Genomic DNA, 17,542 nt, shown 5'->3' with positions numbered 1-17,542 from the left:
AGAGGGGAGGGAATGGGGACAGAGGGGTTGTGAGAGGATGACAGACTTGGAGTCAGTAAGAGGCCAGATTCTCCAGGGAACCCGCCATTAGACTTTTCTCTTAAAGATTCAAAGTGGAAATAATTAAAGATAAGAACCAGCTAGAAAGCAGGCTAGGGACACATTTCAGAGGATTTGGAGAAGGAGAGAGAAATTGGGCATGTGAGGGGAAGGTGAAAGATGTATGAATCTTTTAATCAGGAGGGGATGTTTCTCCCTTAGGAGAACAAATGACAAGGGTGAGTTTTTGATCGTTGAACCGACACCCCCAGGTAGCCACAGACATCCCGAGGACGTGTGGTTTCGTGAGGAAGGTAACCTGTCTTCTCGTTGACTCCCAGGGGAAGGACATGTACCTGGTCCTGGAGAACGACACGCTGAGCCTGGTGGACCCCATGGACCACAGCGCGCTCCACACGCAGCCCATCGCCAGCATCCGCGTGTGGGGCGTGGGCCGCGACAACGGCCGGTGAGTGCCCCGGGCCGGCGCTGTCCTTTGTCACCTCACCCAGTGCCCCAGTTTTAGCTTAACCCTGAAGCGCGGCCTCACTGTTACTGCATGTTGCTGAATATGAAACTTGACAGTAGGCTCTCTATAGAAATGTAAAAACTTAAAGCACATCTCTATCCCTGCCTCGTCAACCCTCCGAGCCCCTTCCGTTCTGCACCTCAAACCTTTTGTCAACTCTGGATCCTGCCTCGGATTCCATGTATTTCTCCCCCAACTGCTGCTCATCCTCATTCATCTAAGTTCCCTACTCATCCAGGCTTTCTGAACTCCCACCTTTTTTTTTTTTTTTTTTTTGTCTTCTCTGCAGTCTGTTTTAAAGTTGAGTCTCAGCTATCTCAGATGCTCTGCTATTGGTATTTTCTTTGTAGAGGGCTTGTTGGAAGGGAGAGGTTGTACAGCCTTTAATCACATGCTTTATTATTTTTTTAAGTTTGTTTTATTGATGTATAGCTGATTGATAATGTGTTCATTTCTGCTGTACAGCAAAATTCACACTGTACAGGGATTCAGTTATGCGTAGATATACATATTCTTCTCCATTATGGTGTATCATAGGATACTGAATATAGTTCCCCGTGTTATACAGCAGGACCTTGTTGTTTATCCAGATCGCAAGCTTTAGATCATTAACTCATGCTGATAAGGAGCTTCTGGAATTTGAAGATGGCTGAACTCTTTTAACGTTTGAAATGTCTGGTCATACCAAAGTTCCAGTCAGTGTGTATTTTTCTGAAATTCTACTGAATATTTGTCATTGCCAGCAAGTACTTCTTAATAGGTGTGTTGTGAATGTTTTGCTCTCCAGTGACTGGAAACAAGGAAGTTCTGATTTTCAAGTACATATTCTAACTAATAAAGTGACAGTAATCACAGGCATCATACTTTATTAAGTAATTGGGCTACATGAAATACATCTAACTCTTGAATTAAATTCATCTTTGTCAACTCTCGAGGTATACCCGAGGCTCTCCTAGCATTTAGGACAAGCTATAGGATGATTATGTATTGCTCTGTTGAAAAGGGGCAAGAGCATTGCAGAAGCTGCTGAAAATCCCAGACGACAGAGAGACTGCTGCCCTGGGGTGGCTCCGTTCCTGGGCATCCTGGCTTACTGGGTCATGGGATCCTCTAGGTGGCTCTGCCTTGGCTTCGCCATCCTTGGTCTCCCAGAGATGGGCAGTAGTGGATTTGATAGTTTTTTGATTCAGTTCCAAGTCCTAAGCCTGAAAGGAAAGTGGTTAAGCGTTCATCAAAGAACAAGCATTTTTGCTGGAATCACAGGTGAAAAATGGTCTGCAAAAGAGAGAGCTGCAATGTCCTCTGACAGCTGATTGGATAAACCTTCGTGGGCGCGCAGCTGTGTCTTTGAGCTTTTGTAACAGTGATGAACGGTGTTAGCTGGACCAGGTGCTTTGGGGGGAAATGAGTGGATAGATTATGCATCCACACCTGTCATTCAATTGCTTGGCAGAGCTGGAGCACTGGAGTTGATGCATTGGCGTGAACTGATTAATTTTACAGAGGAAAATATCTGAGGATGTTCCTGTATCATTAAAAACATTTAGCCTTGATGGAAGAGTGTAAGATACTTGATCCTTCCCTACTTCCTGTCCTCCAAGTTTGTTTTCAAGACAGGAGTCAAGGTGAAGATCATGATATACGTGTACAGCTGGATGGGGTTGTGTTTTTGTAAGGTTAGCTTGTGAGTGGATTTCATCGATGAGGTTTTCAGTTCACCCCAACTCTTTAAAGTAAGGCCAAATGCTCTTTGTTCAGGGAGAAAATATGATTTAAATTCCAGTTGACGGCTTCCCTGGTGGCGCAGTGGTTGAGAGTCCGCCTGCCGATGCAGGGGACACGGGTTCGTACCCTGGTCCGGGAAGATCCCACATGCCGCGGAGTGGCTGGGCCCGTGAGCCATGGCCGCTGAGCCTGCGCATCCGGAGCCTGTGCTCCGCAACGGGAGAGGCCACAACAGTGAGAGGCCCGCGTACCGCAAAAAAAAAAAAAAAAAAAAATTCCAATTGAGAAAATTATTCAAGCCCTGAGCTTAGTTTTCTCTCATCTGTGAAACGAGGGTGATAATAAGGATAACAGAGCACGTGTATGTATGTGCCTCTGTGTGTATAGTAACTGGCCCACTGATGGGGGATGTGGAAAATGCTTAATGAATGTTAGCTCTTGATCCGTTAAAGCAACATCCACTAGCAGAGACAGCTAATTACATGGCTTCCTTTCAAAGACAGGGAGGGTGAGGGAGGGGTCAGACCTCAGGGAGGTTTCGAGGACAGTTTATCATTGATAACAGAGGGCGAGAGGCTGTTTCAGACAGAGTTCAGTTGTCCTACAAAGCAGGAAGAGCCACTCCCCTTGCCACCCAGTGAGATCAGTGTAAATTAGGTTACCTTGCCTTCATTATGTTTTTGAAATGTGGGCTGAGTTACTCATGTTTTGTTTTGTTTGTTTGTTGTTTTTTGCGGTACGGGCCTCTCACTGTTGTGGCCTCACCCGTTGCGGAGCACAGGCTCCGGACACACAGGATCAGTGGCCATGGCTCACGGGCCTAGCCGCTCCGCGGCATGTGGGATCTTCCCGGACCGGGGCACGAACCCGTGTCCCCTGCATCGGCAGGCGGACTCTCGACCACTGTGCCACCAGGGAAGCCGACTCATGTTTTTTAAACCATTTCTTATTCTTACTCAATGTTAGCAGATAAGTGTAATTTAGAAATACACTGAGGGTTCTGCATCAGCTGTCAGGACCTCAGAAAGCTCATGTAGTGGTTGGGGGCCCTTGAGCTAGATTCCTTTTAGAAACAGTAAATAAAAAAGTATGTTTGTCAGTGAAAGGTTGTATTTCTCCCACTGGACCCCTGAGTTTTCATTCTCTAAAAGAAGGCCTTTGTATTCCTGCTTTTTTTTCTTTTAATACTTTCTTTTGCTCTTGATTCCTTTTTTTTTTCTTACAGCAATTTACAAGCGCAAATTCAATTTGTAATGCCGCAAAGGAAAGGAGTTTACACTTTGCATGAATAAAACATAAAAGTGTTTCATTTTGCTTGAGAAAATGAGTCCATTTCACATTCTCTTTTGTAACCTCCCTTGCCAAGAAAATGGAATCTCTTAGGGAATTTCTTGATGTGGTTAAAATGAATATGAAAAGTATGTATACCAGAGGCTTGAAGGGCACAGTCTGTCTTGAAATTCAGAGTGCTTCACTGAGCCATGTAATTTCAGGATTTATAAAGTTGTTTTGGGTTTAGCATTTTCTTAAGGCTTTCAAGTGGATTTGATTTGCTCTGAAGAAATTCCTTATGTAGTAAGTTTACTTTGGGTGAGGGGATGATCCAGCTGTGACACACCCCACCAATCCCCCAGGTTGATTTGGAGAAGCCTCTTACTGTGAATGGCTGAGAAGTCGCCATCGCATCAGACGTTGGTTCTCTGTGGGGTGCTGGTGGTTGCAGGACTGGGCTGAAGTTTTTGTCTTGTTCTTGAGAGTCACGCCTGCCTTTATTATGGCATTTCTTGGAGCCCATGTGCATTACTGCCAGACAAAGGGTGGGCTCCCTCCTCCTACTTGGGTTCCTTTTGATCACAGTGAGATAAATGTCCAGGCTCCCAGAGATGGGACTGGTGAAAGGGGTTTCATGAGCCTTGTATTTCCAATCAAAGGCAGCACCAGGGAGCACCCAGATTGACCTGCTCTGCTTCCACCCCTGTGGGAAGGAGGCCCTGGGTTGTAGAACTGGCATTTTGCCGCCAGTGACTGGGGCGGGTGACCACAGTGCCATCTCTCATCTTGTCTCTACGGACCTGCAGACTGCCCTTCCAAGGATGGGGTGGGAGGGATTTCACAACAATTTCAGGGGCTGTGCTAATCCGGCCACAGCTCTCCTATTTATTCATTCGGCCCTGGAAAGCAGCACTCTCCTTATTCTTTTAAAGAGATATCAAGAGCAAGCAGACATAACTTCTGAACATAGGAGACTTTAAACTGGGACTTTCCTTGCCTCTTGTGACAGGTAAGGGAAGGGGCACACAGATCCTTCTGTACGTTGCCAATAGGCAATAGAATCTGCTAATCCTGTCTGTTTCCCATGAGAAAGGAAAGTGGGTGGATGGTATAGTCCAGGGTTTCAGACCCCATAAGTGGGATTTCCCAGGTCGGTGTACCATGGAGCACTAATCAGGTCAAATGTTCATAGACTTTCCTTGAAAGGAAAAGAAAAAAAAAAAGGATCTAGGGTCAGTTGGGAAAGTGGGTTAAACCAAGTGCATCAGGCCCCTTTGCTTTGGACCCTCTCGGAGGTTCTCCTGTCCTGATGTGGACTGGAACCCTTTTCTTCATGGAAATGCAGTCTCACGGAACACACTTTGGGAAACGCTGCTCTGGTCAATAAACTCATTAATTTAAATTAGTGGCAACACTAGATTGCTGGTTTTGTCTTTAGGAAAAATTGGAATTCCTTGTAATAAATAACCATTATAAGTGGAGACCCCACTGGGCCTGCTCTAATGAAGGTAAAATTCCTTTATGATTAAAAGCAGCCATCACAGCCATTGTGCACAAGCGCCTTTTAAAAAGCACTTTCTTATGCAGGTTAAATGTTGACCCTGTGATACTGTTTGTGCTTATAGTTTGTGTAACAGAACTTCTCTTCTGAGAAGGTGTTTTATGTGTCTCTTTTCTGCTTTTGATGAACAATTTTTAATAAAATCTTACTATGTGATAGATTATTCATAAATTTCCCATTGTTTATCTTTGACTTAACTGTTTTATCTGGTTAAGATCTCAGGAACTTTTATCTAAATAACATAGTAAGTCTCAAGTGCACTGAATATTTTTTTTGTTTTCTCTTGGGATATTCCCAACTGGTTTTATCCACCAAGCCCCTGGGTTTTTTTGTGGTTTTTTTTGTTTTTTTTGAGATACGCGGGCCTCTCACTGTTGTGGTCTCTCCCGTTGCGGAGCGCAGGCTCAGTGGCCATGGCTCACAGGCCCAGCCGCTCTGCGGCATGTGGGATCTTCCCGGACCGGGGCACGAACTCGTGTCCCCTGCATCGGCAGGCGGACTCTCAACCACTGCGCCACCAGGGAAGCCCAAGCCCCTGGTTTTAAGCTGCTTTAGAAGTCTACTGCCACACATAGTTCATGCTTTTGTTTTCCTGCCAGTGTTGTTCCGTGTTGATTCTTTTGAAAAAACTGCTTAATTTTGGGATGGGGTTGGGGGTTGCATGGGCATCCTGGCTGTAATACTGAGGTTAGTCAGAATATGCAAAACTGTAACTTGTAGGCTTTCAAATGTAAAATGTGGTTTCATAACCACTGTCTTTCAACCTCTTTATTTTAGAGATTAACTGAGGACAGAAGGGGATGATTTGCCTTAGGTGACCTATCTAGTTGTGACAGGGCAAAGACAGACTCCTGGAATTTGTCCTCTGTCCAAATAGGAGCTCCTCTGTTAATCTGACAAGAGATAATGGATGGTCTCAAATAACCTGGGGTCAGCAGGGAGACGGAGAACTCTGCACTCGAGGAGGCCCGGTCTCTTTCCTTGGGGAGATGAAACCACAGGTGTGAATTAAAAGCAGAGGTTGACAAAATATGGCCCCGAGCTGAAAATGGTTTTTCCATCTTTAATGGGTTGTTTTAAAAAGGAAAAAATGGGCTTCCCTAGTGGCACAGTGGCTAAGAATCCGCCTGCCAATGCAGGCGACACAGGTTCGAGCCCTGATCTGAGAAGATCCCACGTGCTGCGGAGCAACGAAGCCCATGAGCCACAGCTACTGAATCCCGCGTGCCTAGAGCTTGTGCTCCGCAGTAAGAGAAGCCACCGCAATGAGAAGCCCGCGCACCACAACAAAGAGTAGCCCCTGCTTGCCGCAACTAGAGAAAGCCCGGGTGCAGCAACGAAGACCCAACACAGCCAAAAATAAATAAAAATAAAATAAATGTATTAAAAAAATTTTTTAAAGGAAGGAAAAAAAGAATAGGGGACCCAAATGTGGGGGACCCAGTATGGCCTGGTTCTTTCCAGAAAGAGCATTTACAGTAACATGCATTCAGAATAGAATGAGGCAGTCGTTGTGGCTTCTGTAGGAAGTCTGTGGAAAAGGCAAGTCCTGTTCTGCCATCCTTCCAGTGTCTTCCTAGTCTGACCAGCCAGGAGACTTGTCTGTAAGTTGAAGGGGACCTGGAACTTGCACATGTAACATTATGCCCACATTCTGTTCATATCCCTTTGGCCACATGCAGCTGCAAGGGATTCTGGGAAATGGAGTCTCTAGCTGGGCCAACAATTGCCAAGTTAATACCGCTATTAAAAAAGATGAGGTGAAACAACTAGCCTCTGACACAGTCTGAAAAGGAATCACCTCAGTGTTCCCAGCCTGTGACCTATTGTTTCCTGTGCCAGTTATTAAGCTGCTGTCCCTCAGATCCAAACCCACCCTTCTCTGCTCGCTTTGTGAGACCGGAGCTGGGACTCTGCAAAAACATTTCTGCTTCTCTAGTTTGCTGCTCGTTAGACTCTGACTAGAGGGGGCTGCAAGGCTGGAGGAAGAAGAAGGAACTTGCTTCCTGTGTCTGTGAGCATCATCCTGGAACAACTTCTTCATCCCGTTGTGTCAGTTCTCACGCAGTTTTCCCAGCACTCACAGACATGCAGAACCGTTCATCATTCCCCTTCTTCAGAGCCACCAGTGCCACTGGCTGGGGTGCCCTCTTTAAAGGTCTGAGTCCCCGACCTGCTTCAAGTCTAGAGACACCAGCCCAGCAGCACCACCTCCTCAGTGTCAGAGGTTTTGCACCATGGGGCTTCTCCATGCTTCTAGGTTTTGATAATTCCAACCTCTGCCCTTTGTTCTCTCCACCCTCCAGGTCACAGCCCCCTCTTGCAGTTGCTGCCTCCATGATAACTTCTTCCTATTCCCTTTTTAGTTTTGTAGTTACAGGCCTTTATATGATCTTTCTGTCCCAGTAACTGGTGTGGTTCCTGTCTCCTGCCTGCACGCCCCCGAGTTGACCCTTAAATGGAATTAGCACTGACTAAAGGAGGCAGCATGAGGGCGTGCCTGCCCTGAGGAGGGCATTCGGGAGAGCAAGTGAGTGGAGCTGTTCTTTATGTGCAGCTTTGCACACTGTGGTGACACAACAGCATGTGTGCCAAGGAGACGTCCTTTCTAAATTGGTGGAAGTTGCCAGTGATAAAGGGCAGTTCTGTTTTAGGTGACAGGGTTTTAGAAATAGTGGGCCTCTTGGGTTTTTTTTTAATGTTTTCAATATCCACATTTTTTTAAATAAATTTATTTATTTATTTTTGGCTGCGTTGGGTCTTCATTGCTGCACCCGGGCTTTCTCTAGTTGCGGCAGGCAGGGCTACTCTTCGTTGCAGTGCACGGGCTTCTCATTGCGGTGGCTTCTCTTGTTGCGGAGCACGGGCTCTAGGCACGTGGGCTTCAGTAGTTGTGGCTCGTGGGCTCAGTAGTTGTGGCTCGCGAGCTCTAGAGAACAGGCTCAGTAGTTGTGGCGCACAGGTTTAGTTGCTCCACGGCATGTGGGATCTTCCCGGACCAGGGCTCAAACCCGTGTCCCCTGCATTGGCAGGCAGATTCTTAACCACTGCACCACCAGGGAAGTCCCGGGCCTCTTGGTTTTTGATCTAATTGAAAGCTATCTCTATTTTCCCTTTGCCACTGTTTCTTTTCCTAGGAGTGATGGAGGGAGGCGGGTCTTCACAGGGAGGATGGAGAGCTTCCTAATGACATGCAGTCAGAGGGTTCTCTGAGCTAGCCAGTAATGAAAGATTGATGGAATCCCAAGATCTGATAACAGTTTAATCTAAGGTATATGCTGCCTTCCTTGCCTCAGGGAGAAAGGTCTTCAGGGAGAGAGCAGTAATTCTCTCCCTATGTTCCAGTATTATCTTGACCTCTAGAGCTAATTTCTTTTTAATATAGACACATGATAAGCAGAGGCATCAGGATTTACTTGACCATTCTGCTGACTTACACCGTACTTATATTTTATCTCTATAGAAATGGCCTTCTTGCCTTCTATTAATCATGCTGGGATGCTTGCTCATACTTTCAATGTAGAAAAACCTGTAAGGAAAGACATTGTAAGTGATTGTCTAAGAAAAGTTTCCCTCAGAGGAATGCCTTGAGTGTGTCTTCAAGCCGACCCTTCCTTAGTGGATATATGAAGACAACAGTTTCTTCTGAAGAACGCATCCTGTGTTTCGATAGCTGGCTCAGTGCATAATCCATTGTTTCTCATAAGCGTGTTGCAGCACCAGGCGGTGTAGCGTGGGAGCTCGAGATTGTCGTGTCAACAGCAGAAAATTCTGATGATGATCCCTGAGCAATTTCCATCTCACGCTTCCCCTGAGTCCCAAGCCAGGTGAGGGATGGCCCATTCTGGATGTAGCATGAGGGTGAGCCATCATACTAGGCTCCAGGGATTCTCTGTCAGTCTTGAAAGTACTGCGATCTTCTTGGAACACTTAGAGCCTTCCGAAACCAGAAGTAAGAGTAGTGTCAGCGGAGGAGAAGCCTAGTGACCCACGCAGACACGGATTCGTGTCTTAGCAGAAAAAGGTGTAACTATTGTAACCCAGAGCATCATTGGGTCACTTGGCCTGTCAACAAATGATTACGTGTCTGATAAATCGCTAAAAGCCTTACGTTATCGCAGATGAATGGATAGTCACTGTTTTTCGTACACAGATTATCACCGTGAACTCTTTTACTTAAATGCAGTCGTCTGAGATTTGGGGCTTCCTGGTGAATCCAGTGATGGAGAGCATAATGCAGCTCCGATCCGTTTCACTCACAGAACACTTCTGACACCAAAGGTGTCGGTTTTCCACACCAGGCAACTCTCCAGGTCTCTGCCGACAGCAACTGGGTGTCCCACAATTTAATTCCATTCTGACACAGGAGTTAGCCCAGACCCCTCCCCCGCCCCCAGGTTAAGGGTTCAGTCCCTACAAGACTGCCCCCCTTTCAGATGCCAGCCACAAGTCCAGGCCACCCCTGCATCTGCCCGAGAGCAGCTATAAATCAGAGGTTCCCATGGAGGTTTCTCCTTAGGTTCAATGATTTGCTATAACGGTTCACAGAACTCAGGAAAACACTTTACTTACTATTACCAGTTGCTTATAAAGGATACAAATGGACAGCCAGATGAGGAAGCACAAAGGGTGAGGTCCAGAAGGGTTATCAGCTTCTGTCCCCGTGGAGTTTGGGGTATGTCACCCTCCTCGCACCTGGATGTGTTCACCCACCCCCGACCCCCAAAGCTCTCTTGACCCCATGGTTCAGGGTTTTTACAAAGGTTTCATTACATAGGCTGACTGATTAAATCATTCGCTGTTGGTGACTAGCTCAATCTCCAGCCCTTCTCCCTTCCCTGGAGGTTAGGGTGAGACTGTAAGTTCCAACCCTTTAATCACAACCTGGTCTTTCTGGGAGCAGCCCTCACGCTGAAGCTATGTAAGGGCCCCCAGACATCTCATTAGTGTGCAGAAAGGTACCCTTGTCGTTCTGGAGAGTCCAAGGGTTTTAAAAGCTCTTGTGTCAGGAACCAGGGTCTAAGACCAAATATTATAACAGAAGATGCTCCTGCCACTCAGGAAATTACAAGGGTCTTGGAAGCTTTGTGTCAGGAATCATGGACGAAAACCAAATATATATTTCTTATTATATTACAGTATCATGGTGCACAGTTGGTTACTGGAGAAGACGAATTTGAGAACATCGGGTGGAACTCAGGGAGTCTCACCACGTATAATTAGGTCAAGTTTTTGAGAGCCAGGTTGGTCAAGAGAAGGAATACTGGTATAGGAATCCCACCATGTGCAATTTAATCATGGTTCTTCCCTGGCACTGGTGTTGGGGACTTAGTGTCCCAGCCTCTCCATCTGCAGTGGGGATTTTTGCTGGGATGGCAGAGATGTGAAGATGCTTTCATAGAACTGTCAGGCATTGTCCCCAGGGGCAATACTTTTATTAAGAATTAATATTTCCTTGAAATATTACCCTGGGTCAACTGTAACAGATTATAAAAATCAGGAGAGGGCTTCCCTGGTGGCGCAGTCGTTGGGAGTCCGCCTGCCGATGCAGGGGACGCGGGTTCTTGCCCCGGTCTGGGAGGATCCCACATGCCGCGGAGCGGCTGCGCCTGTGAGCCATGGCCACTGAGCCTGCGCGTCCGGAGCCTGTGCTCTGCCGCGGGAGAGGCCACAACAGTGAGAGGCCCGCGTACCGCAAAAAACAAACAAACAAACAAAAATCAGGAGAAAATTTAAAACATGGGAGGTTCGCATTATTTTGTCTTTGACTTTAAGTATCTAAAACTCTTCCGTTGTTGGTTCCCTGTGAGTCTTGACTGATGATGTGATGCCTCTTCAAAGGCCAACACTGATGTTTAGAACCTCCCCTCTTCCTGCCCCAACCAAGTGGCTTAGTGTGTTTCTAACCCTCTTATTAAACCAGACTTGGTGCTTGTGTATCACAGCTGTGAATTAAAGCCTGGCCATGAATTGTGTATGCAGGAGTTATTTTTTTAATAGAGAAAAGTGAGAATTTATGAAAACTATGCTGTAATGAGTTTTCAGTCCAGTCACTTGGGATCCAAGACTTCCTGCTGCTGTCATACCTGTCCGTGTCAGCACGAGCTGCACCAGCTCCCACTGAAGCCCACGTTTCTCTTCTCCTCCAGCTCGCTGGCCTCTCTCCTTCAGCAGGAGGACAACCGAGTTATGTTCCCTGTTTTCCCTCTTAGCGGCACACAACCTTTGGGCTCCAGCACCGGCTGCCTTGTTTCTTTATTATAACTTCAACTGGGAATTCTTCTTTTCTAGGCAGCTCCCAAAGAGTGCCTTGGGAAACTGCTCTTTAGAAAAGTAAAGAAGAGAAAGGAAATCAAAAACAAGAATTAAGAAATTAAAGTCAGAGTCCTCAGGCAAGGACTCAATTTCTGAGGGTAGAAAAGTCCTGGGAGCAGAATGAGGCAGGCTTTGTCGCAGTGGCCAGAGATTGGAAATACCAAGTCAGGCTTGAGGCCAAATGACAAATATGTGAGCCAGGGAGTTCATTTTCAGTGCAAAGGGTAAATCTCTCTAAACCCAGGAAGAATCATTTAGATTATAAATAAAGGAACACAGAGTGGGCGTGACAGACTGGATCTGGTGCCATTCGCATATCCGGAGGAGTTGGATGGTAGGGGGAGTAAGAAATAAAACGTAGAAACTTTTGTCATTCTACCTGTTATTTTACACCGGAAGCATGCCCGAGGGCAAGGAGTGTTTGAAGGTACTGGGGTGGGATGGGCTGGGGTGAGGGGTGCCCAGTTACAGGCTCTGAAGGAGCCCAGGGTCGGGGGAGGCTGAGTACAGGGCTTGCTGACGTGGCAAACAGAGCTGTCAAGTCATGCGGCAGGGGGCGGGCCATGAGTAGAAAGGGCCAACCAGGTGAGGACTGCCTTTCTCTACGCAGGCAGTGCCTTGTGCTTCTAATTGCTTCTCTAGGCCTAGTCATCTCCCCTGTCTTGCCAAGTCTGCCTCTTTGGGTGAGTGGCTCCAGCTCTGTTTTCAAAGGCTCCTTTTTACCTGCACAGAGCACCCTGGCCCATTGGAGATCCGCGTTCAGGTAGGGCTCACGCGCCCGGGCCCCGTACCCTGAGTCGCCCAGCCCAGAATGGGGCAGGTCATGATAGAAAGGAGGGTCCCTTTGTAACTGGAAAATTGTTTGTGGCTCCTGCCTCTTCATCTCTAAATCCTTTCTTGCCACCCGCTAAAGGAGAACTCCCAAGTATCAATGTATTGGAAACAAAGCCCGAAAAATCTAAGTCTCGATCTGTAGCCCAGTAGAACCAAATGTTTCTAGGAGGGCACCGAAACCGGGTCGGTCCCAGGAGACAAACTAGAGAACGGCAACCGATGGGATAGGTTTGCAGGAATTTTACGTACAGCACCAGTAGAGGCACCAGTATCATTTCTTTAATTACCAAATCTGTGAAATAGATATTTAGTTCAGATCGAAAGTGTCTGATTCTCCCTGGCCCTGACCCCTCAGCAGCCCTCCCACCCCATCTGCCTTTGGACATCACTGGAATGGGGAGTGGGATAGGATAAGAGGGCACAAATCGCTCCTAAATCTGTAAGCGTCTGTCTGAACTCCAACGAGTTCAGCTGCCTCATGAAAGAAGCTTCTCTCCTTACGGCAAACCACAAGGCCGTAGATAGTCGTGTGTGCGTGGCGCCTGCTTGGTTAACCTATGGCCAAGTCACCTTTGCCTTTAGTCCAGTGTGGTTCATGGTTCTGCCATCTAGTCAGCTACACAGTCAACAACTTGGGGGTCCTCTTACCCCCACCACATGTAGGGAGTGGTCAGACCCTAATGCTTTGGCCTCTTAATACTTAAGTCAGCTGCCCCTCCCCAGGCTCTTCCACTTCTCGTCCAGTGTGGTGGCCAAGTGCACATGCCCAGCTGCACCGGCTTGTGCCCTTGCCCCGCACTGCCCTTTCCTGCCTGCTCATTTTCTAAACCCTCCTGGTGAGACCTTTATGTTTCCTTGGATTGAACTGACTGTTCCCTCCTCTGGGGCACAGCCAGAGCCTATGGGAACTTACACCCCAGCACCTCTGAAGGAAGAAGCTTTATTTAACTTGATTATTATATGTGTGTATCTACCCACGTGAAAATAAATTTTGCACGGACAGTTATTAGATTTTTAAAAATTTGTGCGTGAATGCCCACATTCTTTATAGTCATCTATTTTTCTGTGTCATTGGCTTTCAAGCTATTTTGTCCTAACCTGTAAGAAATACAGTTTATGGCATGACCTAGATTTTCTCCCTCCCGCCTCTCTCTCTTTCCTTGACTCACACAAAACTTTTACACTACTTACATTCGCAGTGTGTTCTGTTCCTTGATTTGTTTCTTTGCTACACTCTGTTCTATTTAACTTTCAAAACGCTGTTTGTGACCCCTAATTGATTATAGTTTGAATAACACTGATCTTTGGTTAACTTTTCCAAAAAGTCTTTGAACTGAACACTCTACCAGCTTAATACCTGGTGTTTAAATTTAAAAAGATTCCACAGACCATTAATGTTAGGAAACGTCCTGCTCTCAGAGAGCCCCGAATACACAGCTTAGCTGTTGAAGGCTCTAAGCTGTCCTGCACTTAAAACTTGGTGAGCATAAAACAAATTAATTGCTTCCTACCAATGAACTTCAGGGAATCAGTGGTGTTTCTGGAGCCCGCCAGATTAGAAAACACTGAACTACACTGATCTAGGGATCCTGAATGATGACTCTATATCACAGTCTGTTATCACAGATCTCTATTTTTAGATGTTCCTTTGCCAGGCACTCCACCCCCGTGCCTGCACTGAAAAGTGTGGTATTTTCACAAGCATAGCTTTCAGTGCAGTCAGTGAATTCTCAGAGAATTTGGCCTACAGTGAAAATTGCGTACTTTGTCACCTTTCCCTTTTGGCCAGGAAGTTTCGTGTTAAATCAAACCCTCAATTGCCGTAATAATAATAGACTGAACTATATGACTGCCTTTTTTGTGGATCAGAAATGGTTGAATGTGGTTCAAATTAATATTTAGCCTAACTGATTTATAGACTCACTTCTTCCCTCCATCTGGTTTCAAATTTTACTCTTCTAATTTAAGAGCCTGATAGAATGTGTGCCTTTCATTGTAAACTATTTAATTCTTTTGGGAAGCAAATGGGATATAAATTTTACTAAGTAAACAGAGTCCAGCTGTAATGCCCCATTAACCAATAGAGTGTTTAAAATACAGATTTTTTTTCTGATTTCCCTATTATTCAATAATTGGTAAATGCTATGCATTTTGCAATGAGGAGTATTTTGAGTGTTTTTTTTCCCCCTGTACAATCCCTGGGTGGCTTTAAGAACAGCAAATTTTAAAATATATCTTTGCAGACAATTAATATTTATTGACCAATCCAAATGACATTTGTGGCTTTCTCCATGATTTAGAGAATAATAGTGTCGCAGAAATCACCTCAGCCCTTAAGGTACCTGCTTTACCAGACTAGTTTTCTCCACCACCAGGGATCTCATTACAAAGATAAACAGCAATTACTAAAAGCATTACGTCTAATGGATGGTGTGGAATTTCTTAATATATTTCCCCCCGCAAATTTGGTGGCCTAGAGTAATTGTGCCCCTTTATTGCCTAGAGGAAATATTTTGATTTATCTCTATATAGCTTCTAGCTTGAGTTGCTTTGGGTTTTGTTGTTCGACTCAGGAGAAACTGTAGAAGATATTTATTAAGAAAGATGGGGGGGCTTCCCTGGTGGCGCGGTGGTTGAGAGTCCGCCTGCCAATGCAGGGGACACGGCTTCGTGCCCCGGTCTGGGAAGATCCCACATGCCGCGGAGCGGCTGGGCCCGTGAGCCATGGCCGCTGGGCCTGCGCGTCCGGAGCCTGTGCTCCGCAACGGGAGAGGCCACAGCGGTGAGAGGCCCGCGTACAGCAAAAAAAAAAAGAAAGAAAGATAAAGCCTAATCCTATTCGTTAAATTCACTAAGTCAAGGGTTGAAATAAAAGGGAGATAATTTTTTTTTAAATAAAAGATATGGTTTTAATATGTCTATACTGTACGAATTAGAGTGCTTCTTTAAAAAAAAAAGAGAAGATGGTGTATATCTTAAGTCTTTAAATCTTGGGTCACTTTTAATCATAATGTTGTTAATCATTGTCTTATGCCTTGAAATCATGCTGTTAGAACAGATTATAGCAAAGAGGTATGTTAATCAGGGCAGGAGGAGAACAGAAATGCCTGTCGTCATCCGGAAGGGTCACCATTTTTCTTTTTTTAAGGTTTACAATTTAACCATAATTGTACCTGTGTATTTTTAAATGATCTGTCAAGGTGGCTTTCATCATGTCCAAGGCCATATCGTCCTTATTCCTCCCTTAAAGTGTCAAGCTGTGGAATTTCTTTTCTCCCTCCTTCTTCCTCTCTTGTATGGTCCCATCTGCCTCTCTGGGAACTTAGTAGACACCCATGTATTAAGTCCCCAATATGTGTCAGCCACTATGCTTGGCACCAAGGATATAGCTCTGAACAAGCACTTCATGGTTCCTGCCTTCATGGGCAGTACTAAGTGGAATAGTAATAGGAAGTAATTAAATGAGTTCTTGAGTCCCATGAAGTACTTTGTAATATAACTACCAAGCCCTATACAAGTTTTAGATGACATTGTTGTCCTTATGACTTAGGGTCCCACCTTTTCTGTCACTTTGTAATATAACTACCAAGCCCTATACAAGTTTTTGTTTGTTTGTTTTTTGTTTGTTTGCTTCCTATACAAGTTTTAGATGACATTGTTGTCCTTATGACTTAGGGTCCCACCTTTTCTGTTAGCCTTTCTGTCACTAGTTGCATCACTCAGCACTGGCTAGGTTATGCTTCAGTAACAACCAAAAGACTCAGTAACAGTCCTCATTCTACTAAATGTCCATGGCATGTTGGCTGGAGGTACTGCTCCTTGTAGTATTGTCCTCATTCTGTGTCCAAGGCAGACGATACAGTCACTATTTAGACTAGAGTATTGCCAGCCATGGTATCAGGAGGAAAAGATGCATTGACTCTTAAAATTTCTGCCTGGGAACAAGACTTAACCCTTTTGTTCACATTTCACTGGCCAAAGCAAAGTTACGTTACCAAGCCTGACTTCAGGGGATGGGGAGATATACTTCCCTAGGAAGGGGACTGGATATTCACATCACTGCAGTGCCCTATGATCTCTTTTATCTCCGTAGTCATGTAGATTTTAGTGGCAGTTAATCTTTCAACCTTGTGTTGTTACTTAATGTTGTGAATATGTGCGTCTCCTCAGATTGTAAATTCCCTGATAGCCAGCACCATGTTTTTATACTTCCTTGTATGTAACTCAGCATGATGCTGTCCTTATATTAGGTGCTTAAAAATGCTTTTAATTGTGAGGAGAGAAGGGAGAATAATCAGAACTCTTTCCATGTTTTTTTTTTTTAATTAATTTTTTTTTTTTTTTGGCTGCCTTGGGTCTTTGTTGACGTGCATGGGCTTTCTCTCTCTTCGTTGTGGTGCACGGGCTTCTCATTGCAGCGGCTTCTCTTGTTGCGGAGCACCGGCTCTAGGCGCGCGGGCTTCAGTAGTTGTGGCATGCGGGCTCAGTAGTTGTGGCAGGCAAGCTCTAGAGCGCAGGCTCAGTAGTTGTGGTGCACGAGCTTAGCTGCTCCGCCTCATGTGGGATCTTCCCAGGGCCAAGGCTAGAACACATGTCCCTTGCAGGCGGATTCTTAACCACTGTGCCACCAGGGAAGCCCTCCATGTTTTAATATAATGCTTTATAGTTTAAGGCTCTGTGTACCCTATCTCCTTTAATCTTTTCAGGGACCAAAGGACATAGTATTATGCCTTTAACAGATCAGGAACATGAGACCCAGAACTTGCACATGACTTGCTTAGTGTTGCACCAGAAAAAAAGTGATTGAGCTATATCTGAAACCATGAATTCTAAATCCTGGGCCAGTGGTTTTTCCTACTCCTTGTAGTTGTTAATATGATCACCCCAATTTTTTTTTACTTGTGCTGAGGATCACACAGGGGAGGGGAGAAGGAAGCTTCAGAAAAAGAGTTGAAAGCTCCTAACCAGGATAGGGGTATATCTCCTGGCGTTTGGGTCATAGCAAAGCTGAAGGGGCCACACAGCAAAAATCCCAGCTAGAATTCAGCAGGTCAGTGTCTTAGTTTATCTAAGGCTGCTGTAACAAATTATCACAAATTTGCTGGCTTAAAAAACTACAGAAGGGCTTCCCTGGTGGCGCAGTGGTTGGGAGTCCGCCTGCCGATGCAGGGGACGCAGGTTCGTGCCCTGGTCCGGGAGGATCCCACATGCTGCGGAGGGGCTGGGCCCGTGAGCCATGGCCGCTGAGCCTGCGCGTCCGGAGCCTG

At 45.8% G+C, this 17,542-nt stretch overlaps 1 protein-coding gene across 14 annotated transcripts in view; it reads left to right on the top strand.

Moving 5' to 3' along the window:
* The window catches only part of APBB2 (amyloid beta precursor protein binding family B member 2), a 375,114-nt gene that overhangs the window by 305,872 nt on the left and 51,700 nt on the right, over nucleotides 1-17,542 (top strand). For all 14 annotated transcript variants that reach the window (XM_079919402.1, XM_079919412.1, XM_079919413.1 and 11 more), the window contains one exon: nucleotides 381-508. In XM_079919402.1, coding sequence (XP_079775528.1) covers nucleotides 381-508 — 128 coding nt within the window. The remainder of the gene's footprint in view (nucleotides 1-380; nucleotides 509-17,542) is intronic.

Source organism: Stenella coeruleoalba, assembly GCF_951394435.1.
Source record: "Stenella coeruleoalba genome assembly, chromosome: 4".
NCBI classification, from domain to species: domain Eukaryota; kingdom Metazoa; phylum Chordata; class Mammalia; order Artiodactyla; family Delphinidae; genus Stenella; species Stenella coeruleoalba.
The sequence above is the reverse complement of the archived record's forward strand: the minus strand, read 5'-3'. Positions and strand labels throughout refer to the sequence as shown.